We start from the raw sequence: 27,554 nt of genomic DNA on the forward strand, positions 1-27,554 counted from the left end.
GCGGTGTCTTATAGCAGTGGATTCCTTGAGTCAGACAGCAGGAATACAGCAAAGACCCCATGCAGTTTGCTCGATATTGGGGTTCAGAGCATCTTGAATCTGTGGGTATCTTGGTTTTTGGCTCTTTTGTCCCATCCATCCCTGGAAGGACTCCTGTTACACTGGCTGACACGTTCATGTTCTTGTGCTCCATCATGTTTCTCTCTTTGCTTTAGTTTGAATTTTTTCTTTTGATCCACCTTCCAATTCACTAATTATGTTTTAGTACACACAATGCCAATTCCACTGGCAGTAGGTTTACTTTCATTTGCTACATTTTTAAACTTTATAATTTCTGTTTGACTTAATGGAATGTATGGCTGACAGATTTAGTGACTACATTGCCATCATGTATGCATCTCTCACACACATGCATACACATACATGTGCACACACATACACACAGATACACAGAGACACACAGAGACACACATAGTCACACACAGTCACACAGATTCACAGACACACACACAGACATACAGATACATAGGCACACAGATACACATAGACATACACACAGTCACACAGACACACACATTTTATATATATATATTTTTTTATATATATATATATACACACACACACATACAGACACACAGATACACAGACAAACACAGACACAGAGACATACAGTCACACACACACAGACACACACAGTCACATAGATACACAGACATACAGACATGTAAATATACAAACACAGACACATAAACACACAGATACACACATAGACAACACAGATACATAATCACATAAACACACATACATACATATACACACATAGATATATAGATAGGCACACATAGACACACAATCACATAGACACATAAACACATACATAGGAACACACACACATAGACACACAGTTACATAGACATAGACACACATAGACACACATACAGACACACACACAGACACACAGATACACAGACACACACACAGACACACAGACACAGACACAGACACACACACAGACACACACACATACACACACACACACACACACATTTGGTGTCAAACCCAGGGCCTTTTCCATCCTAATTACATCCTTAGTAATTAGGACAGCACACTCTCACCCAGATTCACAGGCACACACAGACACACTCAGACATATAGATACACAAACACAAACATACAGATATATAGACACACAGATACACATAGACACAGTCAGTCACATAGACACACATTTGTGTCTTTTTGTGTCTCTATGGCTGCACCCTCGTCCAGTAGAGCTAATGAATGGTGTGGCTGTTCCTGAAGGTGGACCCCCATGACATCACAACCTCTCACTTGGCCCTGCCATTTTTGCAGTTGGGGGCTTTTCTCATATCCATTGCTGTCCTGGTGTGACAGAGAATTTCTTTTGTATTGACTTCTGCACATTTTATGCTCAGACTCTATTATGGTGATGTCCCTTAGTTCCAGAGCAGGGAACATCTCTATTTGTTGGGCAGATGGAGAACACTCAGTATCAGAGCCATTCCAGGCCTGCTGCAGTTTGATCAGCCTTGCCTGCCTCTCTTGGAGTCCTGGGCATAGTCCTCCAAGGAATCCTGCAGCCATGCTCCCACTGAGGTGTCCACATAGACACAGACACACACACACATAGACACACATACAGACACACACACAGACACACACACACACACAGACACACACAGACACACACAGACACACACACACACACACAACCCAGAGCCTTCAGAGGTCTTGCTGGCCTCTGCTCTGTCTGGATGTTTGGTTTCTCACATAAGCGCATGTGCATGTATTTGGTTCCGATTGTGTTTCGATGGGGAGACATTTACAGGGCATGCCCCAGTGGGAAGGGGGCTGTGGATCTTCCAGCCTCATCAGTAGATGAGTGCAGTGTGCCAGGTCTTGTGGGACTGGAGTGGTTCCTGTGAGAGTGGGCTGTCCTGAGTGAGCCTGGCACCTCTCACATCTCCTTTCCTCTCCTGTTACTGTGGTGCCACCTCCCATGGGTCCTCATCAGTGCCTAGCTGCTGTCAGGGCTTTTTCCTTCAACTTTGGAACTGTGAGCTAAACAAACCTGTTTGTTTATTTCAGTGAAGTACCAGCCTTGGGCATTTTGTTATAGCAACAAAATGACTCAGGTGGCTGTGTAACCTTTATACCACAGGCTTTCACAACCTTTCAGCCACAGCGGGGAAAGTGCTAGTGTGTGGGCCTCAGCTATCTTGGTTCACTGGGGTTTGGTAGCATAAATTTGAATTCTATCTATAGGAGATGTCAGCCACTTCATTGATCCTTCCTCTGTTTCTTGGTTTATTAACTTTTTGAGCCAGGGTCTTATGTATCCCTGGCTGGCTTTGAACTCTCGAAACTCCTATTTCTTGGAGAAGCCCTGAGCCTAGTCCCAGGTTTGGGTTTCATTGTCACACTCTAGTCAGCACGGAAAAGCAGGGGTTGGGGAGCCAGAGGTGACAGACACCTTTCTGAGCACTCTCTGTGCCACAGCCCAGGTAGCCACTTTCTTGCTCACGGGTGCAGATTTCTAGTACTTATCCCTCCGTGTTCTACTTGTCTGGCTGAGAGTCACAACCCACCAAGGTCTTCCACCGAGTCTAGGTCACCTGCTTCCTCTACCATGCCAACACGGATAACATCTTTATTTCCTGGACCAATGCGCTCTGGTCTATATTTGTGCCTTGCCTATGAGAAGGTGAAGCATGGTCCTCTGCTGTTCACTGCAGACCTCCCAGCTCCAGGCCCCCAGGAGGCCTCTGCTCACCTGGGCTGTGGTGGGGACTGAACGAACAGTGAGTTCATCTGCAATCACGGAGGCCCTGCGGCCGTCCATTACCATCAGTTTTCCGTGTTGCATGTGCCTTTGAAGATTTTACGCTGATGGAAAAAAATTACATAGTTTCATTTGAAATGAAGGCCTCTTATAGACACAGACGTGAGCAGGATCATGGAAGCTGGTGTTATATGACATAGGATTTCATTACTGTCTTAGGGTTTTACTGCTGTGAAAAGACACCACAATCAAGGCAACTCTTATAAGGACAACATTTAATTGGGGCTGACTTATAGGTTCAGAGGTTCAGTCCATTATCATCAAGGCAGGAACATGGTGGTATCCAGGCAGGCATGGTGCAGGAGGAGCTGAGAGTTCTACATCTTCACCTGAAGGCGGCTAGCAGAATACTGCCTTCTAGGTAGCTAGGGTGAGGGTCTTAAAGGCCACACCCACAGTGACACACCTACTCTAACAAGGCCACATCTTCTAACAGTGCCACTTCCTGGGCTGAGCATATGCAAACCATCACGTTAGGGATGGACGAAGCATACACAGTTCAGGACTTGGATGATGACAGGTCTGGGGATGGGGCTGGAGAACTCGTTAACTAACTGCAGTCTCTGAAAGCCGCACAGAGCCCTTTGTGCTGACGTTCCCATCACCAAAGATGTATCCAAAGATCTTTTAAAAAGACATTTACATTTCGGTTATGCATATGTATATCTGCCTATACATAGGTATGCTCACATGATGGGCTAGGAGGCCAGAAGAACGTTGTGGACTTACAGGCAGTTGTTAGCCATCCATCATGGGTGTCTTAGTTACCTTTCTATTGCTATGACTAATCATGGTGACTAAGACAGCTGGGAAAAGAAAGCATCTAATTGGTCCATCCTGGTGGGGCAGTGTGGTAGCAAGTATGTTGGTTGGAACAGCTGAGAGCTCACATCTTGATCCTAATCAGAGGGCAGGGTGAAAGAGGCACACTGGGAAAGGTGGGAGTCTTTTGCAACCCCACAGCCTGCTAGTGACGCACCTCCTACAACAAGGCCAAACATCCTCGTCCTCCCCAGACAGCTCCACCAACTGGGGACTAAATATTCAATCTCATGGGGGTTATTCTTCTTCAAACCACCACAGTGAGTGCTAGGGACTGAACTCTAATCCTCTGTGAGAACGGTTTGAGTTCCTAACCATTGAGCCATTTCCCCAGCCACCTGGGTATAGTTATAGCAGCTTTCCTGATTATATCTCCAGGCAAACAACCCAGATGAGCTGTGAGAAGGAAGAGAAAAAGTTGTTCAGTTGTGGTGTTTACTCAGAACAACCCTATGTAGCAGTTTAAAGGAACACATTTCTGCTCTTCCTCTCCCCCACCCCCTTTTAAGGACAGGGTTTCACTGTGTATCCCTGGCTGGCCTAGAACTCACAGAGATCTGCCTGCCTCTGCCTCTCAAGTTAAAGTGTACACTACAATGCTTGGATTGCATGAACAAATAATATGCAGTGTGGGTGGGTTCTCCAGACAAGTCAAACGGAAGCACACAGACCCACCAGAATATAATACATGTGAAGACTTTGTGGTCGTCCGACTCTCCCATTGTGTGGTTCTCACAGAGTGCAGTCACACACACAAGACAGCTATCATGTGGCTGAGCAACACTACCTTAAGGGACCATCATGGTTATCTTGGGGTCAATCACTGAGTAGAGATGCATCAGCACAGAGCAAGTAACTGGCCTAACTGGTATGAACTCAAAGCCCAGGGAGAAGTGACAGATGGTGACAGAAGTCAGAGTAGTGGCTGTGCATGCAGTGTGTGTGTGTGTGTGTGTGTGTGTGTGTATGCCTGTGTATAGGCAGTCTGTGTGGATGGGAGCTGGGGTGCTTTGCTCTTAGGTATGGATTCTATAGGGAGAGGAATATTTGAGGCTCACTGAGATGAACAAGTGCTTGTGCATACTTTATGTGTAGATAAAACCATCAGGGAATGGAGGCTGCAGAGCACACAGTAGGCCAACTCTGGGAGCAATAGAATCTGCCATGAACTTGGCAGAGACAGTAAACCCACAGGTAAAGAGGCCAGAGTAGCTCAGCCCCTTTCCTCTGGCCTTGAAATTACTCTTGAGTGAGAATCACTTCCAAATGTTCACCTGAGCCCCTGAGACAAAAGTCGCAGTTGTGAAGACATGTCTCAATCCTACTGGACACCTGATGTCCTCAAGGACACAGTTTATGGAACCCTGGAGAATCAGTGTCTATGAAATAGGTCCCATATGGTATCTCTCACTCTATGTCCCTAACTTCTGTCCCCAGAGCCCAAGCTGGTGTTTGCCAAGGAGCAGCAGGCACGCAGTGAGGTGAAGGCAGAGGCGGGGAACAGTGCCACACTGAGCTGTGAGGTGACCCAGGCCCAGACTGAGGTGACATGGTTCAAAGACGGGAAGAAGCTGAGCTCCAGCTCGAAGGTGCGCATGGAGGCCTCAGGCTGCTCCAGGAGGTTGGTGGTGCAGCAGGCAGGCAAGGCGGATACTGGGGAGTACAGCTGCGAGGCCAGGGGACAGAAGCTCTCATTCCATCTGGATGTCACAGGTGGGTGTTCAGGTATCAAGGCTGCTTTGTTTGCATGTGATGAGAGATGGGCTAATGGCCTAGATGATCGTGTCTCTGCAGATGCCCCACTTTTCTCTGTCACACCACTTTCTTCATGCTGGAATGTGCAGGAGTGAGGAAGGGGGTTGGGCTCCACAGTCACTCTGGAGGGCACACGCCCAATGACCTAGAATGTCCCCCTAGACCCCTAAATACTAAAGCTACCTCCCAATGGCCCCAATCTGGGGACCAAGCCTCCAACATGTGGGCCTTTGGGGAGAATTTTGGATCCAAACAGCACATCCAAAGAAAAGGTAGGAGCCTTTGCCTCAGCACCTGTTAGAGCATGCTAAAACCAAGTAGTGAAGATGTGGGTGTCCCAGTGTGGGGATAGGCAGCCAGACTTAGGGAGCAGAAATGCCCTCACAGCAACGATTCCCTTACCCCACCCATACCTCTCCTCCCTCCTCTGGGACTCATGGAGGGGCTGCAGACTGTATGATTACTTCGTGGAAGATTTTGGACCATTCATCTCTATTGAAAAAACACTGCAGCAGTAGTCACCACATACAAAGCCAACTTCGGCTGAGTCCCAGACTTACAATAGAAAGAGAAACACAAACCCTCAAGGTGGCACGCAGATGTTTCTAAGATTCCACTTAAGGATTGGGTTCATTATTTCTAGCCAACGTGTAGTGGTACCCAGCGAGGTGCAGTGTGGAATCTGATAGCATGTTTGTGATGTGCACCGATGTGCACTGATCAGACTCTGGCAGTCAACATCTTCACTTCCTCTGATGTCTATGTTTATGTGTTGGAAACATTGAAAATCCTCGCATGTGGCTATCATGAAGTACTTAAGTAGTTACTCCAGGGTACAGGAGAATACCAGAACTTATAGAACGAATATATGTGCCAACGGAACATACGTTCTAGAACACAACGGAACATATGTTCTAGAACATACACTGTACTATGCTGGGAATGAAATACAGAACACACACACACACACACACACACACACACACACACACACACACTCTGTTATGCTGAGAATGAAATACAGAGCTCTGTGCATTCTAAGCACAGCCTTACTGCCAAGTCACCCTAGTCCCCAGGAACGAGTTCTTTGACAGAACAAAAACCGTGACCACCACAGAACACATCTGAATACACTGAAATTGAAAACTGTGGTTTAGTCTGGTGCGATGGTTCAGCAGGTAGAGGTGCTTGCTGAATAAGTCTCATGACCTGAGTTCAGTCCCTGGAACCCACGTATGTGAGGAAGAAGAGGACCAGCTCCAGAAAGTGGTCCTCTGGCCTCCACCTGCAAGTGTGGATACCTCCTCGCCCATATCACATGCAACATTAATGCTAAGTAAAAATAAAAAATAAACCCAGGGATTTCAGCAGAGCCTTCCATAAATGACAGAAGACAAAAAACGAAACATGGGAGGTATCTGGCGGTGCGTGTGGTTGTCAGTCCTCTAGTGTGAAAATACCCACAGAGATCCTAAAGTGCGTGCCTAGAAGACAGTGCTATTGAAATTTAGACCGGGGCTGGAGAGAATGATCAGTGGTTAAAGCACTGACTGCTCTTCCAGAAGACCCAGTTTCCATTCCCGGCCCCCACATGGTGGCTCACAACTCTCTAACTCTGGTTTCAGGGGGCCTGATACCCTCACAACAGTCAAAACATGCAGGCAAAACACAATGCACCTAAAATAAAAATAAAAGGAATTATTTAAAAAAAAAATGGGCCAAAGTTCTGCCTAGTGACACCAGAAAGGAGTGTTGTGGTGTGTGTCAAATCGTGACGGTCATTCTTTTTATCCTGAGTAGCACACCATGGGGTTATTTACCCACTGTCCTGTATGGCTCTGCAATGTATGGAAAGTTCCAGAAGTAATCAGGTACATCAGGGTTGTCAGGGAACCACATCACTTCTGTTCAGTTGTCCTCAGTTTAATTAATAATGGCCCAGAGTGTGTGCTTTTGTTATACTATATTGCTTTAATTTTTCTATTTTATCATTAATTGTTTTGATTTTTTTGTTTGTTCATTTGCTTTGAGGCAGTCTCTCTACATAGCTCTGGCTGTCATGGAACACACTATGTAGACCAGGCTGGCCAAGAGCTCATAGAGTCCACCTGCCTCTGCTACCCAAGTTCTGGGATTAAAGGTGTGCATAGCCACAGGGTCTCACTATGTAGCCTTAGCTGGCCTTCGTGGAACTTTCTTTTCTTCTTCTTCTTCTTCTTCTTCTTCTTCTTCTTCTTCTTCTTCTTCTTCTTCTTCTTCTTCTTCTTCTTCTTCTTCTTTTGTTTTTTTGAGACAGGGTTTCTCTGTATAGCCTTGGATGTCCTTGAACTCATTTTGTAAACCAGGCTGGCCTCGAACTCAGAAATCCATCTGCCTCTGCCTCCCGAGTGCTGGGATTAAAAGCGTGCGCCACCACGTCTGGCTCTTCCTGGAACTTTCTATGTAGACCAGGCTAGCCTCAAACTCACAGAGATCTGCCTTTCTCTGCTTCCTAAGTTCTGGGATTAAAGCTATGCACCACCACAGTGGGCTTATGAATTTCTTACTTTGCCTAATTTATCAACTAACTTTTATCAGGGGCGGCACTTCAGGGAAACCATATATGTAGTGTTTGGTGTTATCTGCATTTGAGGCACCTACTGCAGGCCTTGGAATGTTCTCTGGGTGGATAGGGAGACTGACTTTCCCTGTGCTTAGAAGCCTTAGGGCTTCTTCTGAGCATAGTGCAGAGCCTGGGTGACACTGCCCTCCAGGTGACCCATCCAGGGCCTTTCTGGTTGCAACTTTGCTAATCTAGACAGTGCCTCTAATTCTGAGTGTCCCCCTTTGTTCCCAGAGCCCAAGCTGGTGTTTGCCAAGGAGCAGCAGGCACACAGCGAGGTGAAGGCAGAGGCGGGGGCCAGCGCCACACTGAGCTGCGAGGTGGCCCAGGCCCAGACTGAGGTGACATGGTTCAAGGATGGGAAGAAGCTGAGCTCCAGCTCGAAGGTGTGCATGGAGGCCTCGGGCTGCTCCAGGAGGCTGGTGGTGCAGCAGGCGGGCAAGGCGGATGCTGGGGAGTACAGCTGCGAGGCCGGGGGACAGAAGCTCTCCTTCCACCTGGACGTTGCAGGTGGGTGTTGTGATACCAGTTTGACTTGTGTTGAGGGAATTAGTGGATCAGATGCATGGCTGCCCACTGGGTTCTTTTTGTGTCATTTGGTCTATTACTATTTTGTATCCTGCCATCCTATATCCGTGGGCTCTGTGAGGCAAAATGGTCAGGGGCAGGCCCTTCTTATACACCTGAGTGCTGTCCACATATTGGTACTTAACTGTATTTTGCAAGAGCCTGCTCACAGCCTTTTGATTGGTTCTGTTTGAATCATTTGGTTCTTGGTTCTAAGGTGCCCGTGTGACCTTTACCTGGGAAAGCGATCTTCCTTGGATGGGAAATACTGTGTTGTTTGTCCATGGCCTGAGCTGTTTGAAACCCACTAGTTCAGGGTGAGGAGAAGCCACAGGCCAGACACTTTTCATATCTGTTACTGTCTCAAGACTTTCTTGTATTCTCAGCTTTTGCTTCCTTACGGTCTCTTTCACTCCTTTCCTGGGGAGTTAGAAGATGCCTGTAGGAAAATGCCTGCTGCTGGACGGGCACACAGCTATCGTGATGTGTACAGAGTAGAGACTGATCACGTGCTTTGACATCCACTCGTCAGGATGGATGAGTCTGTCAGCCTTGCCCTGCGCTCCTGCTGTTATATTTTTTACCAGAACATTCCCATCATTACCCTCGGAAGCTGATGTACAAGCTAGTTGATGTGGGGAACTGTTGATGTGGTGTGCTGCCATTTTGCTGTGGCCATCTGTCAGCGACTGGAGTGCTGTACATAATCTCCGTGTATCCCTGGTGACCAGGGGTCACGGGTCCTCTGGCTGGTGCATAGAGATGGCTGAAGCGCACATGCATTTCCTCCTATTAAGAGACTTAACGCTAAGTCACTTGAGGCAGCACTCCTGCTTTTGTGTTGCATCCCCGGTGTCCTTGAGAGTTAGTTCCAGGATGCCACTGCAGATGCGAAATCCTCAGATGTGCCAGTCCTGGGCATAAAATGACGCTACAGTTACACGAAAGCAGCACACATGCTCTCTGCAATTTCTTCTTTCAAGGTCTATTTTATTTATTTCTTAAACTTTTTTTTTTTAATTTATTTATTTATTATATGAAAGTACACTGTAGTGTGTCTTCAGACACTCCAGAAGAGAGCATCAGATTTCGTTACGGATGGTTGTGAGTCACCGTGTGGTTGCTGGGATTTGAACTCAGGACCTTTGGAAGAGCAGTCAGCGCTCTTAACCACTGAGCCATCTCACCAGCCCCCTAAACTTGTTTTTATTATTAATTTTTAATTATGTGTGGAGACATATGAGTATAGTCACTGGTGGGGATCTGAGTCTTCAGATCCCCCCAGAAATGGACTCAACAACTATGGTACTCATCCGGTGTGGGTGCTGGGAACTGAACTCAGGTCCTCAGGAAGAGCAGGAAGGGACTCTTAACCACGGAGCCATTTCTTCTTCAGTCCCCTATTTTAGTTTTTAAAAACGCGCTGTGTGTGTGTGTGTGTGTGTGTGTGTGTGTATGTGTGCATGTGTATGCAAGTGCAGGCATCCGCAGAAGCCAGCAGAGGGCATCGGATCCCCTGGAGCTGGAGGTACAGGTAGTTGTGAGCTGTACAAACTCAAGTCCTTCAGCAGAGCAGTAAGCAATTTTTTTTTGTTGTTTTTTGTTTTGTTTTATTTTTTTTTTTCCCGAGACAGGGTTTCTCTGTGTAGCCCTTGCTGTCCTGGAACTCACTCTGTAGACCAGGCTGGCCTTGAACTCAGAAATCCGCCTGCCTCTGCCTTTCAAGTGCTGGGATTAAAGGCGTGCGCCACCACGCCCGGCAGCTGTAAGCACACTTAACTGCTGAGCCACTGCTCCTTGTCAGTTCACTCAAAACCAAAACCAAGCAACACCTCAAACCCCAAAACAATCCAGATCCATTTATTTCACGATTAGGAACATTTTGCCTACATGTATGTTTGTGTATCATGTACATGCCTGCTGCCCGTGGAGTTCATGAGAGAGCACCTGATTACTGGGACCTGGTGGTCGCGAGCCACCATGTGGGTGCTGGAACCTCACCTGAGTCTGCTGCAGGAGCAGCCGGTGCTCTTAACTGTGGAGCCACCACAGCCCTTTCTCTCTGTGCATCTCCACTTGTCTCCTGGCTGACTGTACCCAGTACAGTGCTAGCTCTGCTAGCTGCTCTTTTGTATTATCTGGGGACTAACGACAAGCAGGAAGCCTGTGATTCTCATAGATGCAGTTCTGCTCCGCTCCTGTATTTTCTATTTGCTGTTGTATCCATGACATAGACAGTCAATTATGAACAGGGACAACTGTCAAAAAAGCCTGCTGTTTCTTTATAAGACATTAGTTGAAGAGAGTATGAGAGCTAATTTTATGGTTTAAAAAGCCTTGACGGTTTGGCTCATTGCTAGAAAATTATGTCAAAACTGACAAAAGAAGAAATTGAAAACTGAAACCACTCTGTGACTTGAAACAAATGGAAACAGTATTTTTAGAGCTGGTTTTATGGGGGTGAGTGGGGGGGGATGGGTAGCCCAGCAGGAACATCCTCCCAGAAGTTCTAGAAACAAATTGTTCTTCACTCTGTTCTCCTGGGGAACCAGAGAAGGAAAGATGGACCATGTAATGGAAACAATGTGACATTTCATGGAAACAATGTGACAGAGCAGCCAAACCCTACCAGGAAAATATGCAAAACAAAAAGGCCATGGCCACTTCAAGGCCAGGGTAGGGAAGGCCTGGCAGAAAGCTGCTCTGCAGTATTGAAGACTGAGGAAAGGAAAGGGACGAGGAGCTGGCTCAAGAGTAGACACAGAAGATCAGAGCAAGGACAGGGAGACCGCTGAGATCTCAGCCAGCACCGAATGAGAGCATTTTGTAACGTTCACCATCTTCTGGGCTAGTGACACGGCTGGGTTTATAAGGGCACAGCTGCCAGGCCTGAGGATCTGATTCCTGGGACCCAGAGAGCAGAGAGAGAGGGAACCAGCTTAGACAGGGCTCTCTCTCTCTCTCTCTCTCTCCCTCTCCCTCCCTCTCTCTCTCTGTCTTTCTGTCTCTCTGTCTCTCTCTCCCCCTCTCTCTCTCTGTCTCTCCCTCTCTCTCTGTCTCTCTGTCTCTCTCTCCCTCTCTCTCTGTCTCTCCCTCTCTGTCTCTCTGTCTCCCTCTCTCCCTCTCTGTCTCTCTTCCCCCTCTCTCTTCCTCTCTCTCTCTTTGTCTCTCTCTCTCTCCCTCCCTCCCTCCCTCTCTCTCTGTCTCTCTCTCTCACACACTCACACAAAATAATAAATAATTAAAAAATCAATGACCATCTTATATCCCGAAAAAATGTGCAATAAAGTTTATCATGAATTCTTTCCCAAACCAAATAGTTTCTCCCTTACTGTGAAAACCAGAATGACAGGAAACAGCAGCTAACATCACACTTCAGGAGAGAGATTTATTTTTGAAACAGCAACAAGGCAAGTGTAGGAGAGCAGGAGTAGGCGTTACAGTCCCCAAGGTAAAGGGTGCAGGGCGAGCCTTGGGGACAATCACCTTGTACAGAGATCTGGCTTGCTTGGGACACCACTCCATCTCCACACTGCGCAGAAATTTGGAAAATGAAAGTCGATGGTATTTACCGGTGCTGCAGAAGCACCTGTTTTCTAACCGGATGCCCCAGAAATGATAATAAAGTGATTTAAAGCCCAGTGAAGAAATGCTCAAATGTTTTTGAAGGATTGTGACAAAGATCAGAAGAAACTACTAGCAACCACCGAAGACTTAACTGTATTCCTAGTCAGAACCCGGATGTATATTACTATCTGTATACGTTTGAGTGTGATGCTGATAGAAGGGCTGGTTGCAAAGACCTTGTGTACTCTCAGATGAAAACCAAGAGCCTTTGCTCCACGAGATCAACCCTCAGCATAAACCAATGCTAATCAGACCATGAGCCCAAATGTGGTAATAGAGAAGAAAAGTGTGGTCTCTGTCCCCGCTCCTGACTGACCACCATCACAGGTCCTGTCCCTCCTCTCCTGTGGCATGAGTCTGAGGTGTAGAGATGGGACCATCTTTTCCAAGTGATAGTAAGGGCATTTCACACTGGGAAAGTGCGTTAGCCTTGGAGGTCTCCCCCAAAGCATAGGCTGCAGTCAACGGTGTGTGGAGTGGCAGCCTCAGAGGAAGATAGCATGATTCACAGCTGAGTGTGCCGGGACATTACTGTACGAATGACTTCATAGCTGGTAAGTGAATACGCGGCCTATGAAGAACCAGTAGATGTGTTGCTCTGTGAAAATAATTGATTCAACCAAAACACACACACAAAAGTAAGAAATATATTCACAATATACATCGCTGGTAGGACTCCAGTACTCAAATACATACAGAGCTCCAAAAATCTGAAGACAGACAATGTAGGTATGAACCAGTTCAGCCTGTGACACCAATACCACTGAAGGACAAACGGAGGGGCTGAAAACGTCTGGTCTCCACCTCAGAGCCACTGAAAGTAGCTTTTGAAGAGATGCTCTCCAGAGCAGCCCCACAGCAGAGGCAGGATGTGTGGGTCTGGTTCTGTGCTGAGGGGCACTGGGCATCTGGGCACAGTGAGTGTGGAGCCTGGGTGATGCTCTGCTCATCAATGGTACCCGCATCATCAGGATTTCCCCCTGATTTGGTCTTCCTGGCCTAGACAGTGTCTCTGACTCTGTGTGTTCTTGTCTGTCTCCAGAACCCAAGCTGGTTTTTGCCAAGGAGCAGCAGGCATGCAGCGAGGTGAAGGCAGAGGCAGGGGCCAGCGCCACCCTGAGCTGCGAGGTGGCCCAGGCCCAGACTGAGGTGACATGGTTCAAGGACGGGAAGAAGCTGAGCTCCAGCTCAAAGGTGCGCGTGGAGGCCTCAGGCTGCTCCAGGAGGCTGGTGGTGCAGCAGGCGGGCAAGGCGGATGCTGGGGAGTACAGCTGCGAGGCTGGGGGACAGAAGCTCTCCTTCCACCTGGATGTGGCAGGTAACTATTTATCCTCATGAGACAGTGGAGCAGGCCTGACTTATTCCTTTGACTTATATTAGTCTTCGTCTCTCACACGGACATCCTTCCTCCTCCCCTTCAACTAGGCTGGGGTTGAATTCGTAAGGTGGAGGAGGGCTCTGTTTTGTAAGCCTTGAGTGGGGTTACTATGGGGAAATCTGTAGTCACACGTTCCCAAAACCATCTTGCTGTTGTGTGAGATCTGGGACTCTGGCTTGACCTTGTGCAATGGTCTCAATCCTACCCCCATAACCCTCTCCCACAACAGAGTATAGTTTACAGCACATACCATGGCTCCTTTGCTTTCAGTTTGGGTAGGTGTGTCAGAGATCTCCATAGAGTTTCTGCTCTGAATTCAGGAACATTGAGGAGTGAGTGTCTCCTGTGTGCTGCCCAGTCAGCCCACATTCCTGTCAGTGTTAGGGCTGGGCTCCATGTCCTCAGAGGGAAAAGCCTGAGAGTGACAGCCATTGGCCTTGTGTGCAGGTGAAGCCTTGAGGACTTATAGGTGATCTGCAATCCTGACTGACCAGTAGCGCTCTCAGACAGTGCTCCGTTAGATGTGACCGCCACCCCACCCCACCCCCACGAACTTCTGTCCATGTTTACATGTTGAGAAACAAGCTATCAGGTCTACATGGAAATGCTATTTTTAAAAGAATATAACAAGGCATTTTATGGTGGTAAATCAGGGTGGTTACTAGTAAACTGTGAAAACAGTAATTCAGCAAGCCTTATGTGTATTTTGAATAAGTGGAAATAGCAACCAAGTCTTCAAATAATTTTGTAGAGAAAAACATATCAAATGGTACTGAGGACAGTTTTTCCGTGCTCACGGAGACCTTTGTCGACACTACACAAAGGGAAACGAGCCTGCAGGTCATTTCATGCAGTCGGCATAGCACTGACATGGAGGTCTGACAGGAGCATGGGATGAATGCAGGGACCAAAGAGCCGACTGCTGTGGGCGTCACAGGTAAAATCTGCAGCACAGCATTGGCAGAGACAACTGAGCAGAGCTAGGAAGCCTTACAGTGTGATGAAGGCCATGGTCTTTCATCAAGGTTGAGAAAGTACTGTCCTCCATTGCCCGAGACAGCTCTTTTCCCTGTGGCCTCCCTGACCTAGACAATGTCTCTAACCCTGCGTATCACTGTTCCCAGAGCCCAAGCTGGTGTTTGCCAAGGAGCAGCAGGCACACAGCGAGGTGAAGGCTGAGGCAGGGGCCAGCGCCACCCTGAGCTGCGAGGTGGCCCAGGCCCAGACTGAGGTGACATGGTTCAAGGACGGGAAGAAGCTGAGCTCCAGCTCGAAGGTGCGCATGGAGGCCTCGGGCTGCTCCAGGAGGCTGGTGGTGCAGCAGGCGGGCAAGGCCGATGCTGGGGAGTACAGCTGCGAGGCCGGGGGACAGAAGCTCTCCTTCCACCTGGACGTGGCAGGTGGGTGTTACACAACTAAGTTAGCTTGTGTGGGGGTGTTGGAGGCTGGCTCTGGCTTAGACAGATCCTGGTCTCATTCCCTTTAGGGGTTGACTTTATTATTACCTTTCAGCCATGTGTATATGTGTGTTGGTGTGTGCACATGAGTGCAGGCACTCAATGAGTCCAGCAGAGGGCATCAGATCCCCTGGAGCTGGAGTTTACAGGCAGCCAGGAGTAGTAGCCTAGTTTGGGTGCTTGGGCCCTCTGCAAGAGTATTATGTACTCTTTATTGTCAGGCATCCCTTGCTCTCCCCTCTTCCCACTTCACCCTTCAGCCCCTCTTGCTTCTCATTCTCCCACTTCTGGCTGAGTTCAGGGGATCTAGCAGGAGGGACAGCATCGTCTACAGCTTAGTGCTGTTTCCATAACTGCATTAGGAAATGCACTTCTTGCTGTGGGCAGTGCAGCCTGAACAATCCTCCTCAGATCCCTGGGAGGGGGGCGCCTCTGCAGAGATGCGACAAGGCCCTTGACTGAGTTAGCCAGTTTACTGATGAAGCAGAGAGACCCGTAAGCCGAGAGGCACTTGAGAGTCCCGTGCAGGCACCAGTGGAGGAACATGTTCCCTGTTGCTGTGTCTGTGATTTGGGGCCCTTGGATTTATTTAATCTGCAACTGAGTTTAAGTATTAGCTAAAGCACGTGCTGGAGTATTCCCTTCCTTTTAAACCCACAGAATTTTGTTCTTGACACAGGAGACTGTCCTAAGTGGGCTATGCAGGCTTGTACCTGGGAAGGCATGTTGGTCACATGGAGGTGGACTTGAGGGACAATTCATTGGCTGTTTTCAGGATCTTGTTCACCATGTTTCTTATATATATATATATATATATATATATATATATATATATATATATATGCAAATGGACAGTTATGTCAGATTTCCTGGTTGTCAGTCAGCAAGGCGTGTCTCTCAGAGCTAGCCAACCGAGGGGTCTTAACACTCTCTGTTTTTTCATTCCAAATAGCTGTGTTTAGCTATTCATTTCAGAGCACCTGCCCAGGGCTCCTGATGCTGTGTGGTGCTCAAGTCTCTGTGTGCATCGCTTCTGACCTGTAGCCCGTGGTGGTCCAGATGTTTCTACAGGCTTAGCCAGATCATCTGCATTTTATGATCTAGTTGAGAGCTCTGTAGGGGAATGTTACACATTAAAGTATTTTAATTACTGTTAGTACTATTGCCTGTATGGGCATACGTGCCATGCTGCGTGTCGGGGTCAACTACATGGTCATCTGTCCCCTCCTTCCAGCTTTCTGCAGGTTCTAGGGGTCAAATTCATTTATTTGTCTGGTTTGTAGAGCAAGGGCTTGACTTGCCGAGCCATCTTGCCAGCTTAGCATCTCAGATCCTTAAAGAAAGCGTGAGCATATTTCTCTAGTCTTGTGAGGCTTGGCTACACAACATAGTGACTAGATCCTGGGTCCTCACTGTAGAGATAGAAATAGAAGAGAACAGAGCATTGAGTTCTGAAACACTCATGTGTAAACCCAGTCCTCCCTTTCCTCCAGGTTTTAGACCCAGTGAGAATGGGAGAAAAGACTTTTCATGAGAACTTTTGGATGCTAGAACACATGGAAACAAAGTGTTGTCTGCTAGTTCACATCACACAGGGCAATTCCAGGCGAATCAGAGACACCAGGGTCCCAGCTAAACCACAGTCATGTGGTTTATGGTGGGTGTGGCTTAAAGTCCTCAGGATAGGGAAAGAGTCTTCAGGAAACCAGAGCAGGAGCGGCAGCGCGGGAGACTGATACACTTGGCCACATTACATGGGACACCAGACCCATTAGAAGATGTAGTTGCTATGCTGCTATTGCAAAATAACAGAGGCTGTGTAACTTATAGCTCAGGGACTAATGATTCCACTGCCTGGAAGGTTCAGCTAGAAGATTCTGGGGTCCTAGTGAGGGAACCAGCTCCACAGGATGGCAGAGAAATAGAGGGGGAGCCCTGTTAGGAACAGAAAGGGTCAAACACACAGGCATGGAGGACACTCAGCCCTTGTGAGTGGTACTCCGTTCCTGGAAGACTCGTCCAGTTTCTCCAGATAAGAGAGTGGAGTCTTCATGGTCCAGAAGGTCCACTAATTTTCTGCCTTGTAAAAAGTGACACACAAACCTTTAGGGGTACAAGTCACATCTAACCATTTGTAACTGGACTCAGACCCACAGGTCATACCTACAATGAGAGAGGATAGGTGCTGTAATATATAAACAGATTCCTGAAATGAATATGAAGAAGAAACAGTACTACTGAGAGTAGGGTCTCCCTGCATACCGGCTACACAGAGGAACACAGACACTGATGGCTGGAGACATCAGTGAGACAGACAGCAGAGGCTCACAGATAGCCCAGGAGCTCTCTTTAGCAGGTGCCATGGCTGACAATGACTCAGAGTAGGAAAAGGTATGGCGAGTCAGGATTCTCAGCTCTGTGAGGCATGTCCTACCAAGTCCCGAGGAGACTCTCCATCACCACCGTGGGACTGGTACATGTGTCATGACCCGTTCCGTGGAGGACTGTAATAACCATGTGCCCCCTTGAGCAGTCCCAGCAGTGATGACAGGCTATGTGGATAAACTGGGGTTGTGTGTTGAGGCTCCAGGGGCGTTTCCTGGACACAGTGTATAGAGCCTGGGTGATGCTCTGCTTTCCAGATGCCCCACCCCATCCAATCTTTCCGAATCTAGACAGTGTCTCTGACCCTCTATGTGTATCTTCTCTGTCCCCAGAGCCCAAGCTGGTGTTTGCCAAGGAACAGCAGGCAAACAGCGAGGTGAAGGCAGAGGCAGGGAACAATGCCACACTGAGCTGCGAGGTGGCCCAGGCCCAGACTGAGGTGACATGGTTCAAGGACGGGAAGAAGCTGAGCTCCAGCTCGAAGGTGCGCGTGGAGGCCTCGGGCTGCTCCAGGAGGCTGGTGGTGCAGCAGGCGGGCAAGGCGGATGCTGGGGAGTACAGCTGCGAGGCCGGGGGACAGAAGCTCTCCTTCCACCTGGATGTGGCAGGTCAGTCCTTTGGGACTATCTACATAATATATTCATAATTATTACATCTTTTTGATGTAATGAATTTCTTCCTTCATTAATACATAGTGAACTTTGCCTTTTCTAACTAATTTTGCCTTGAACTCTGTTCAGTGAGATCTGAGTCTAGCTACCCTGCTTGTTTTTGGCTTCCATTTTTTTTTGATCCATCCCCTCTCAAGTCTAAATTTACCAGTAAAGTGTTTTTTTTTTTTTTTTGGTTTTTTTTTTTTTTTTGTGTGTATGTGTTTTAAACTACAAAGAGTTCAGTATTAAAACAACTAGTGACATATTTAAAAATAGTTTTAGATTTATTTAATTTATTTCATGTGTATGAGCCTTTTGCTTGAGTGTCTGTCTGGGTACCACGTGTGTGCCACTGGAGGCAGGAAGACTTCCGATTCTTATTACTGGAGTTACTGGTGGTTGTGAGCCACCACGTTTGTGCTGGGATCTGAACCTGGGTCCTCTGTGAGAGCATCAGGTGCTCTTAACCCCTGAGCCATCTTTCTAGTCCCTGGATCTTATTTTTTTAATCCAATAGGCGACTCTGTCAGAGAGTGAGGATCATTTCCACTTAGGATTATTATAGAGAGGTGTTTTCTGATTCTTTCAATTTTATTGATTGTTTTCCTGGTTGGTTGTGTTAATTGGATTATTATTCATTCATTTTTTAAAAAAAAAAGATTTATTTTGATTTCATGTGTATGAGTGTTTGCATGCATGTATGTACACTGCACGTATGCAGTGCTCACAGAGGCCATAAGAGGGCGCCAGCTCCCCTGGAACTGGAGTGACAGATAATTGTAAGCTGCCACATGGGTGCTGGAAATTGAACCCCAGTCTTTTACAAGAGCAGCCATTACTCTTAACCTCTGAGTCATCTCGCCAGACTCTTTTTTCTTTTCCCCCTTTCCTGTTTTTGTTAACGAGGTTTTACTCATATTCAGGATTGGTCACAACTGAATCTTTTCCATATCTTTTTTGTTCATCTACTCTTCTCGTGAAATGTATTAATCCCCGTGCTACTGTGATTAAGACTTTTTTCCTCCTCAGAGTTTAGGATTCCCATTAGAGTCTTAAGTAAGTGTTGTCTTGGAGGTCATGAGTTACTTTAGTCTGTTTCTCTTGAACTGTCATTGTTTCTGTTGGTTTTAAGAGATGGCTTTGTTGGAATAGTCCTTTTAGCTGGGAATTCCATTCCACCAGGGCATGGACTAGACCATCCCTTGTTTGCCTAGGGTTGGGGGCTTCTACTGAGATGTCTGAGGTTACTGTAATGGGTTTGCCTTTTCAAAAGTTATTACATTTTTAAGTTGTGTGAGTGAGCACATGGTGCATTCGTGTCGAGGTCAGAGTCAATGTTCTCTTCCAAGCAGGTTCTGGGGCTTGAACTCAGGCTGCCAGGCTTGGCAGCAAGTGCTTTATTTGCTGCCCCATCTCACGGCTCCTCTTACAGCCCTTTCACATTGCTTCTTTGTTTTGTTTTAGGTCCTTATTATACATCTCAGGGAAGACTCTGGCCATGCTTATTTGGGGACTGTAAATACACCATGTGTTCTGATACCCATGTCTCTGTAGCTGGGGAATTTTTAAAAACTATAATTTCATTGAATTCATTTTCTACACCTTTCATTTGTATCTCATCTTTTTCTACCCCATAGATTCATAGGCTTGATCTCTTGATCATATCCCAGAGTTCCTGGATATTGTGGGCATGCTCTTTCTTTCTTTTATTTTTCTTTAAGATTTATTTTACTTATATGAGTACACTGTAGCTGTCTTCAGACACACCAGAGAGGGCAAAAGATCCCATTACAGATTGTTGTGAGCCACCATGTGGTTGCTGGGAATTGAACTCAGGACCTCTGGAAGAGCAGTCAGTGCTCTTAACCACTGAGTCATCTCTCCAGCCCCTTTTTCTTTCCTTTACTGCTGTCTGGCTGCAGCTTTTCCTGGTGTCCTCCACCCATGATAGACTTTCGTATGCTTGATTAGCGTGATCATGGTACTTCCCAGGGCATTTTAGATTTTATCATTGAATTTTCATCTCTCTCTCTCTCTCTCTTTCTCTCTCTCTCTCATGAACACACACACACACACACACACACACACACACGCACACTATTTCAAGATCTTGCTGCCCTTGCTCAGCTTCTCATGCATGCTTGTTGCTGGCTATCTCTTCTGTGTCACAGACTTATTTACATCCTGAGCTGATTCCCTTGCCTTGTCCGTATGCTTGTTTGTCTCCTTGGGCTCACTGGCCAGCTTCACGGGGAGATTAAATCACTTATCTAGCATGTCAGCCATTTTGGTGTCTTTGAACTCAGTCATTGAGGACTTACGGCCTTTTGGAGGTTCTGTTTTCTGTTGCCCTCTTATGCCAAAAATCATCAATTAGTACGAGACTTGAGAATAATTTCTAGACCTCAGGTGATGCAGAGGAAGCGCGCCCATGTCTGCCTGGGAGGTGACAACTTTAGATTTACACCCATGTCAAAAGCATCACCGTAGCAGTCCCGAGTCCCACAAAGTTTGCCAACATGCTTTGTGAAGCATTCTGAAGCGACAGTGAAGAAGATTAACTAAGTGCCACACAGTCAGGAAGACCTCAGGTGATCACTCTTGGTTCAAATGTAGCAATGGACGCTTCTGTCCAAGTGTGAAAATACTGAGCCAAACCACGGTCAAAGATCCACGTGGGGGCACTTGCTATACCAGATGCTGAGATGCTTCGAAATCTAAAGTGAGACCCAAAGCAATAATGAGGTCTAAATAATTAATGGGTGAGCTCAGAACAGAGAATGTATACCTCTCCCCCAACCCCAGGGACTTGTGAGGCACATGGAACACAGGGCAATAAAATCATATTGGATGTCCTCTTTGCCACTGAAGAGCCAAGTGCAGGTGGTTACAGATGTCAAAGTGAAAGTGAAACAGGACTGTAGCAAGTGTTACAGACTTTCTCATGGTTTCAGGGTCAGGCAGATTCCCGAACAGATCCTAAGTGCATCAACCGTAATGGATACCATTGCCTGCAGTGCGGCTAACATGCTGGAGCTGCCCCTGAATTTGTGGCAGGATATGTGGATGAACTGGCTTTTGTCCCAAGAGATGCTGAAGCCAGTGCCAAGCATGGGAGATATTTTCCGATCCAGCCACCCATCCAGACCCCTTCTCTGTGTGGCCTTCCTGACCCTGTGTGTCCTTGTCTAACTGTCCCCAGAGCCCAAGCTGGCGTTTGCCAAGGAGCAGCAGGCACACAGCGAGGTGAAGGCAGAGGCGGGGGCCAGCGCCACACTGAGCTGCGAGGTGGCCCAGGCCCAGACTGAGGTGACATGGTTCAAGGATGGGAAGAAGCTGAGCTCCAGCTCGAAGGTGTGCGTGGAGGCCTCAGGCTGCTCCAGGAGGCTGGTGGTGCAGCAGGCGGGCAAGGCAGATGCTGGGGAGTACAGCTGCGAGGCTGGGGGACAGAAGCTCTCATTCCACCTGGACGTGGCAGGTCAGTGGTTTGAGGGCACTCTTATTGCTCATTTGGATGAGATGACGAATAATCTGAGGACCCTGGTACTGCTGCAGGGGACTTACCCTCCGAGAACCTTAAATCTTTTACATTCTGTTTTCAAATCCATGGCTTGGCTGTGTGAGCAGAAGCTGATGCAACTAAGTCAGGAGAGCTGAGTCCTGGTTGTTACGGGGTAGCATTTATCATCCCCAAACATCCCAGGCGTTCTCTGCATTGCTGTCTGGTACCCAGGGACATCTCTGGCTCCTCTTGGTGTTTAGGATTCGGGTATATGAGATCTGTCTCTCTGGACTCTGTGAGTGTCCAAGTGTCTGCAGGTCCTTCATGCCCTAATCCAGCAAGAACATTCTTGTTCGCAAGAAGCATTTCCATTCAATTTAAATACAACTAGGGACATTTCGATCCCCTAATCATAATTGGATTTTCTTGCAACAAAAGTTGGCTTATGTAGTTTCAGGTACCGGTACCTGACTACTCTTTCCCAATTTCTGAGATGCAAAGGTCTCTGTGTGTCCGGAAGTGTACGCACATCATATTGTGGTGTCTGTGTGTGGCAAGGAAAGGGCAGAGGGCTTGTGGGTGTGCTGCTGTGACAGCAGAGAATTCTCCGTGGGCAGAGTCTTATTTTCTAAAGGCCGGCTAGCAAACAGGTCAGTCTCCCCCCTCATTAGAAATCTTAGATGTGTATTTGTCTTTCCCCACTAAGGAGTTTTTCTTACGTGAGCTCCGGGTGTTACTAGATAACATTTCAAGTATTCCATCGATAGGAAGTGGTTTCTGAGTAAACATACAGACAAAACAAAATAAAGAAAAAAGACAAAAAAAGGAAAAACGCTTTGTATCTTTACTAAGTTTTATTTTTAAAGAATACGAAAAGTTAAAAAAATAAAAACTATGCAGCTATTTTCTTGAAGTTGTATAAAAGCGACATAAAAGGAAGTAGAAAAATTGAAAGGTCATAGTGTCATTTTGAAACATAATTATAAAAATGAGTTTTTTTCAGGGCTGGAGAGCCGTCCCAGAGATTAAGAGCATTGATTGCTTATCTAGAGGTTCTGAGTTCAATTCCCAGCTACCACATAGTGGCTCACAACCATTTGTAAGGGATCTGGCGCCCTCTTTTGGCGTGTGGGCATATATGTACACAATAAATCTAAAGACAAGACAAGACAAGACAAAACAAAACAAACAAACGAAAAAAAAACCCAACCAACCAAACAAAAAACCAAATGTAATTTACCATAGAAAAGGGCCTTAGTACAAGGGCTATGGATAAATCTTGTCAAACACTCTAGAAGGTAATTATTAGTTCTGGTGCTTTCTTGCACACTAAAATGATTCTACTTGACAATAGCGTGCAAGGCATTTTCAAACAGCTAAGAAGATTTAAAATGTTCTCACCACCAGACATAGTAAATAGTTGGGGTAGTAGATATACTAATTACCATGTTTTGATTACAATGTAGACAGGTTATTGAAACATTATTTTGTGCCCTATAATTTATTATTGGTTGATTAAAATGAAAAAAAAAAATAAAAAAGGAACCAGTGAGATGATCCAGAGGGCGAAGGTTCTCACCTCCAAGTCTGATGGTGTGAATTTGATCCCCAGGACCCCGTGAGCCAGTCTTACCTTTTTGAGGCCCTTGGACCTCAGTATCTGCACACCAAGGATCAAACTTCTCTCACACGAGCCTTGGGAAACACACCCCTCCCCAACGCAGCACAGGAGAAACGAGTCATGGACTGTGGTAGTAACAATGCACCATGTGCTTGGAAATAGCTGAAAGAGTACGTTTCAAATGTTTACCCAGAAAAAGTGCACCTGGAAATATATGTTGGTTACTTTTTATTGTCGATTTGATATAACCAAGAGTCTCTTGGGAAGACAGATGACCCAGGACAGACTGGCCATGGCCATGTCTGAGGAATTGTTTTGGTTGGTGATTAAGGTGGGAGGACCCAGTCCACTGTGGGTAGCTGACCTAGGCAAGTGGCCTGGGCTATGTCAAAAAGGGAGAGAATGAGCCTGTACGCAGCATTCCTCCATGGTTTCTGCTCCACTTCCTGTTTGAGCTCCTATCCTGACTCTCCCCAGTGGCGATCAGTATGAGCTGAATAACCCGTTTTCTCCCACGTTGCTTTTGGTCATGGTGTTTATCACAGCAATAGAAAGCAAACCAGAATGTGATGGACATTTTTTCTAGCTTGACTTAACTGTTCCTTGCTGTAACATATATCAAGATGTCACATCGTGCTCCGTAAATGTGTGCGGAAGGTGTCAGACTCAATAGAGGACACCAAGACAGAAGTTGTTCTTTGATGCCTCAGGATTTATGTAACACTATGGACAGACAAACAGAAAACAGTGTGGTGGGTGCTCTGAAGAGAGTTCAGGCTGTACCACCAGAGAGAGCATGGCGGGTGCTCTGAGGAGGAATCGGGATCCACATGGCAGATGGGGAGCCTCTCCTGCCACCTCTTTGAGGATTAGAGGTGTTAGAGCAGGAGTCTGCAGTCAAAGTCAGGAAAGGGCCTGGGGGCAGAGGGCATGGCCACCAACCGCCTCTGATGTAAACTCTCTTCCCTGGGCAGGAAAAGTCTGCGTGTGGAGTCTCTTAGCTAGAGGCTATGCACAGTGTCTCAGCGGGAGTCTGCCAGTGTCTCTGAGAGGGGAAAGGCTGCTCTGGGTACTACAGACGGCCAGAGCAACAGCTGAATTCTAACAGTGCATTAATGTAACACACAGCTCTGATTCTCAGATAAAGTATTAATAAAAACCCCAAATCAACATGTAGAAAACATTTTTAACTGCCTGATGTCTACTGACAACACTGGTGGAAAGTGAAATTCTAAAAGACTTATAACAACACAAAGAGTCTATTTCCAATTCCAAATCTAAAAAGGATGTTGAAGGCTCCCACGAGGAAGAATTGTCACATATTTTCAGAAGATAGTAAGAGTATCAAAGAGATAGAGATCCACAGAAAACCCAAAACCATTCACATCTGATAAAAACTCAAGGGGATGTCTTATTTTGGGGAGTTGAAAGTTAAGATTTGAAAGGCCACTGACAGCCACTGGGGAGGAGTCAAGTGAACCCACAAAGTGGGTGGCCACAGAGGTAGCCACCACAATTTGAGGACAACTGTCTCACCCAAGGGACAGAGCAGGAACTGTGACCAGTCTTGTGAACAAAATAATTGCCTTTTCTTTTATGGGCAGGGGAGATGACTCACTAGGTAAAGCCACTTGCTGCCAAGCCTGACATACTAAGTTCCATCTATCGAAGCCATAGGGTAGAGAGGAATGTGCGTGTTCTCTGACCTTCACACACACACACACACACACACACACACGCACGCACGCACGCACGCACGCACGCACGCACGCACGCGCACACTGTGGAGTGTGCATGCACTCACACAGATATATACAATAAGGGAAATGTTAAAAGTTATGTTTGGCTTAGAGAGATGGCTCAGAGGTTAAGGGTGCTGACTGCTCTTCTAGAAATCAAGCCAGCATGTCAGGTCAACCTATTATGGGTATCAAGGACAGTTTGTGAAACACAATACTGACAGGCTGACCTCAGGGTTATGCCCACAAGATCATTCCCTGTGAGGGAACTCCCAGCCCAGGACCCGCAGTCCTGAATACTAGCAAGTGAGCATTCAGCCTGACCTTATCTGACTGACAGAAAACGGAAATTATCTCAAAAAAGGGATAAAACTTAGCAATGTGAATTAAAAAAGAATTATTCGACAAAATTTATTACCAGTCATGTCATAAAATTTGTAACAAATGTCATTAAATAAGCTCTTTCTTGGCTTGGCAAGCAGCCCTGTATGCAAATTGAGGACAGAATTACTTCCCTCCAAGATCAGGAACAGCTCAAAGAGGCCAGCTGTCACCGCATCCTATAGCGTAACTAGGAAAGACATCCAACAAAAGGCACAAAGGTCAGGGAAAAAACACCCCAACAGATTCATGAATGAATGAATGATAAGATTTCTTCAAAAGATACATGAGTGGAGAAAGAATCCTGCATACAAAGACCATTCTTCACTATATAGTAGCAGTGAGCATCTTGAAAAATGAGTTTAAAAGCTGTAAAGTGCTGGGCAGTGGTGGTGCACGCTTTTAATCCCAGCACTTGGGAGGCAGAGGCAGGCGGATTTCTGAGTTCGAGGCCAGCCTGGTCTACAGAGTGAGTTCCAGGACAGCCAGGGCTACACAGAGAAACCCTGTCTCAAAGAAAAACAAACAAAACCAAAAACAAAACAAAACAAAAAGCTTTAAAGTATCTTCAAAGGTGCAATATTTATAATGCCAAGTCTGGCACCAAGCGTGGAGAGACTCAGTGTGGTAGATCACTAAATATTCTTGAGAGACGTCAGACTCTACAGTTAGAAATGAAATGAGTTTTGCAGGTGTCCAGTTGCCATCACCACGGGATCATTGCTGTGGAGTGGGTTGAAAATGACACTTCTCAGGCCAGCTGCAGCCAGCACAGCTAGGAGGAAACCTGGTGGTAAACATTTGTTGTTAGGTACAAGACCACCACAGAGGTATTGTGTGTCTTTAGTAAGACAGAATAGCAAGGCTGGAGAGATGGTTGGGAGACTGGCTGCTCTTCCAAGGACCCACATTCAGTTCCTAGCACCCATATGGCAGCTCACAATTAGCTGAAACGCCAGTCTGGGAGTGGTATATGGTGCCCTCTTCTGGCCTCTGTGTGTAATGCATGCATGTGGTGCCCAGACTTTCATGCAGGCAAAAAAAAAAAAAAAAAAAAAAAAAGGACAGGATCACAGCCAATCTAGTTATGCAATTTATTTGTGAGTCTAGAATTTAGTCCAGGGATGTCTCTGTCCCAGAACATGGGCAGTTACGTTTACAGCCAGAGAAGAGGCAGTGGTCTATAGAAAAGGGAAACAAGGTAGAGACAGTGTTTGTTTTCAGCTGGTATCTCTCTTGCCTGAGCATATTTAGGGACTTGAGAACTTGTCACGAGAGTAACTTATAGTCTGATCACTTCAAGATAAATTAGAGTTGGACAAAAAAAAAAAAAAAACCAACCCGACTCTAGACCAAATCTAATCCAAGACAACAGATTCTCAGTGCCGGAATGGCTAACAGGTAATAAGCATACATAGGCATTCAGAAGGAGTGTGTCTTAGTCACTGTTCTATTGCTGCGAAGAGACACCATAACCAAGGCCACTGATAAAAGAAAGCGTTTAATTTGGAGGCTCACAGTCCCAGAGGATTAGTTTATGGTCACCATGGAGGGAGCACAGCAGCAGACAGACAGACAGCCATGTGGCTGAAGCAGTAGCTGGGAGCTTACATCTGACGCATCAGCACAGGGCAGAGGGCTGACTGGAAATGGTGGGGTTCTTGAAACCTCACAGATCTATTGTGGTTTTGTGCTGAGAGAGACTGTGGCTTCTCCGGGGATCAGCCAGTGAAAAACCTAGACGGTGCCCCACCCTGCCACTGCACTGTCCAGCACTTTCACTGGTGTGGACTTCCTAATCAGTGATATATCTGACCTTGTGCATCTGTCTGTCCCCAGAGCCTAAGCTGGCGTTTGCCAAGGAGCAGCAGGCACACAGCGAGGTGAAGGCTGAGGCGGGGGCCAGTGCCACGCTGAGCTGCGAGGTGGCCCAGGCCCAGACTGAAGTGACATGGTTCAAGGATGGGAAGAAGCTGAGCTCCAGCTCGAAGGTGCGCATGGAGGCCTCAGGCTGCTCCAGGAGGCTGGTGGTGCAGCAGGCGGGCAAGGCGGATGCTGGGGAGTACAGCTGCGAGGCCGGAGGACAGAAGCTCTCCTTCCGCCTGGACGTCACAGGTGGGTGTTGAGGCACTAGGTTGGCCTTGTGAGGGTTCAGTGACTGACTCATGGCCAGGGCTGACTCTGCACGCCTCTGTTTCATGT

At 46.9% G+C, this 27,554-nt stretch overlaps 1 protein-coding gene across 9 annotated transcripts in view; it reads left to right on the forward strand.

Moving 5' to 3' along the window:
- The window catches only part of Obscn (obscurin, cytoskeletal calmodulin and titin-interacting RhoGEF), a 143,863-nt gene that overhangs the window by 17,136 nt on the left and 99,173 nt on the right, over positions 1 to 27,554 (forward strand). For all 9 annotated transcript variants that reach the window (XM_085829987.1, XM_085829979.1, XM_085829978.1 and 6 more), the window contains exons 12-18: positions 5,123 to 5,398; positions 8,277 to 8,552; positions 13,279 to 13,554; positions 14,739 to 15,014; positions 17,789 to 18,064; positions 21,312 to 21,587; positions 27,192 to 27,467. In XM_085829987.1, the coding sequence (XP_085686113.1) occupies positions 5,123 to 5,398; positions 8,277 to 8,552; positions 13,279 to 13,554; positions 14,739 to 15,014; positions 17,789 to 18,064; positions 21,312 to 21,587; positions 27,192 to 27,467 (1,932 nt within the window). The remainder of the gene's footprint in view (positions 1 to 5,122; positions 5,399 to 8,276; positions 8,553 to 13,278; positions 13,555 to 14,738; positions 15,015 to 17,788; positions 18,065 to 21,311; positions 21,588 to 27,191; positions 27,468 to 27,554) is intronic.

This window comes from Mus caroli, unplaced genomic scaffold (assembly GCF_978045245.1).
Source record: "Mus caroli unplaced genomic scaffold, Mus_caroli_1 scaffold_13, whole genome shotgun sequence".
NCBI lineage: Eukaryota > Metazoa > Chordata > Mammalia > Rodentia > Muridae > Mus > Mus caroli.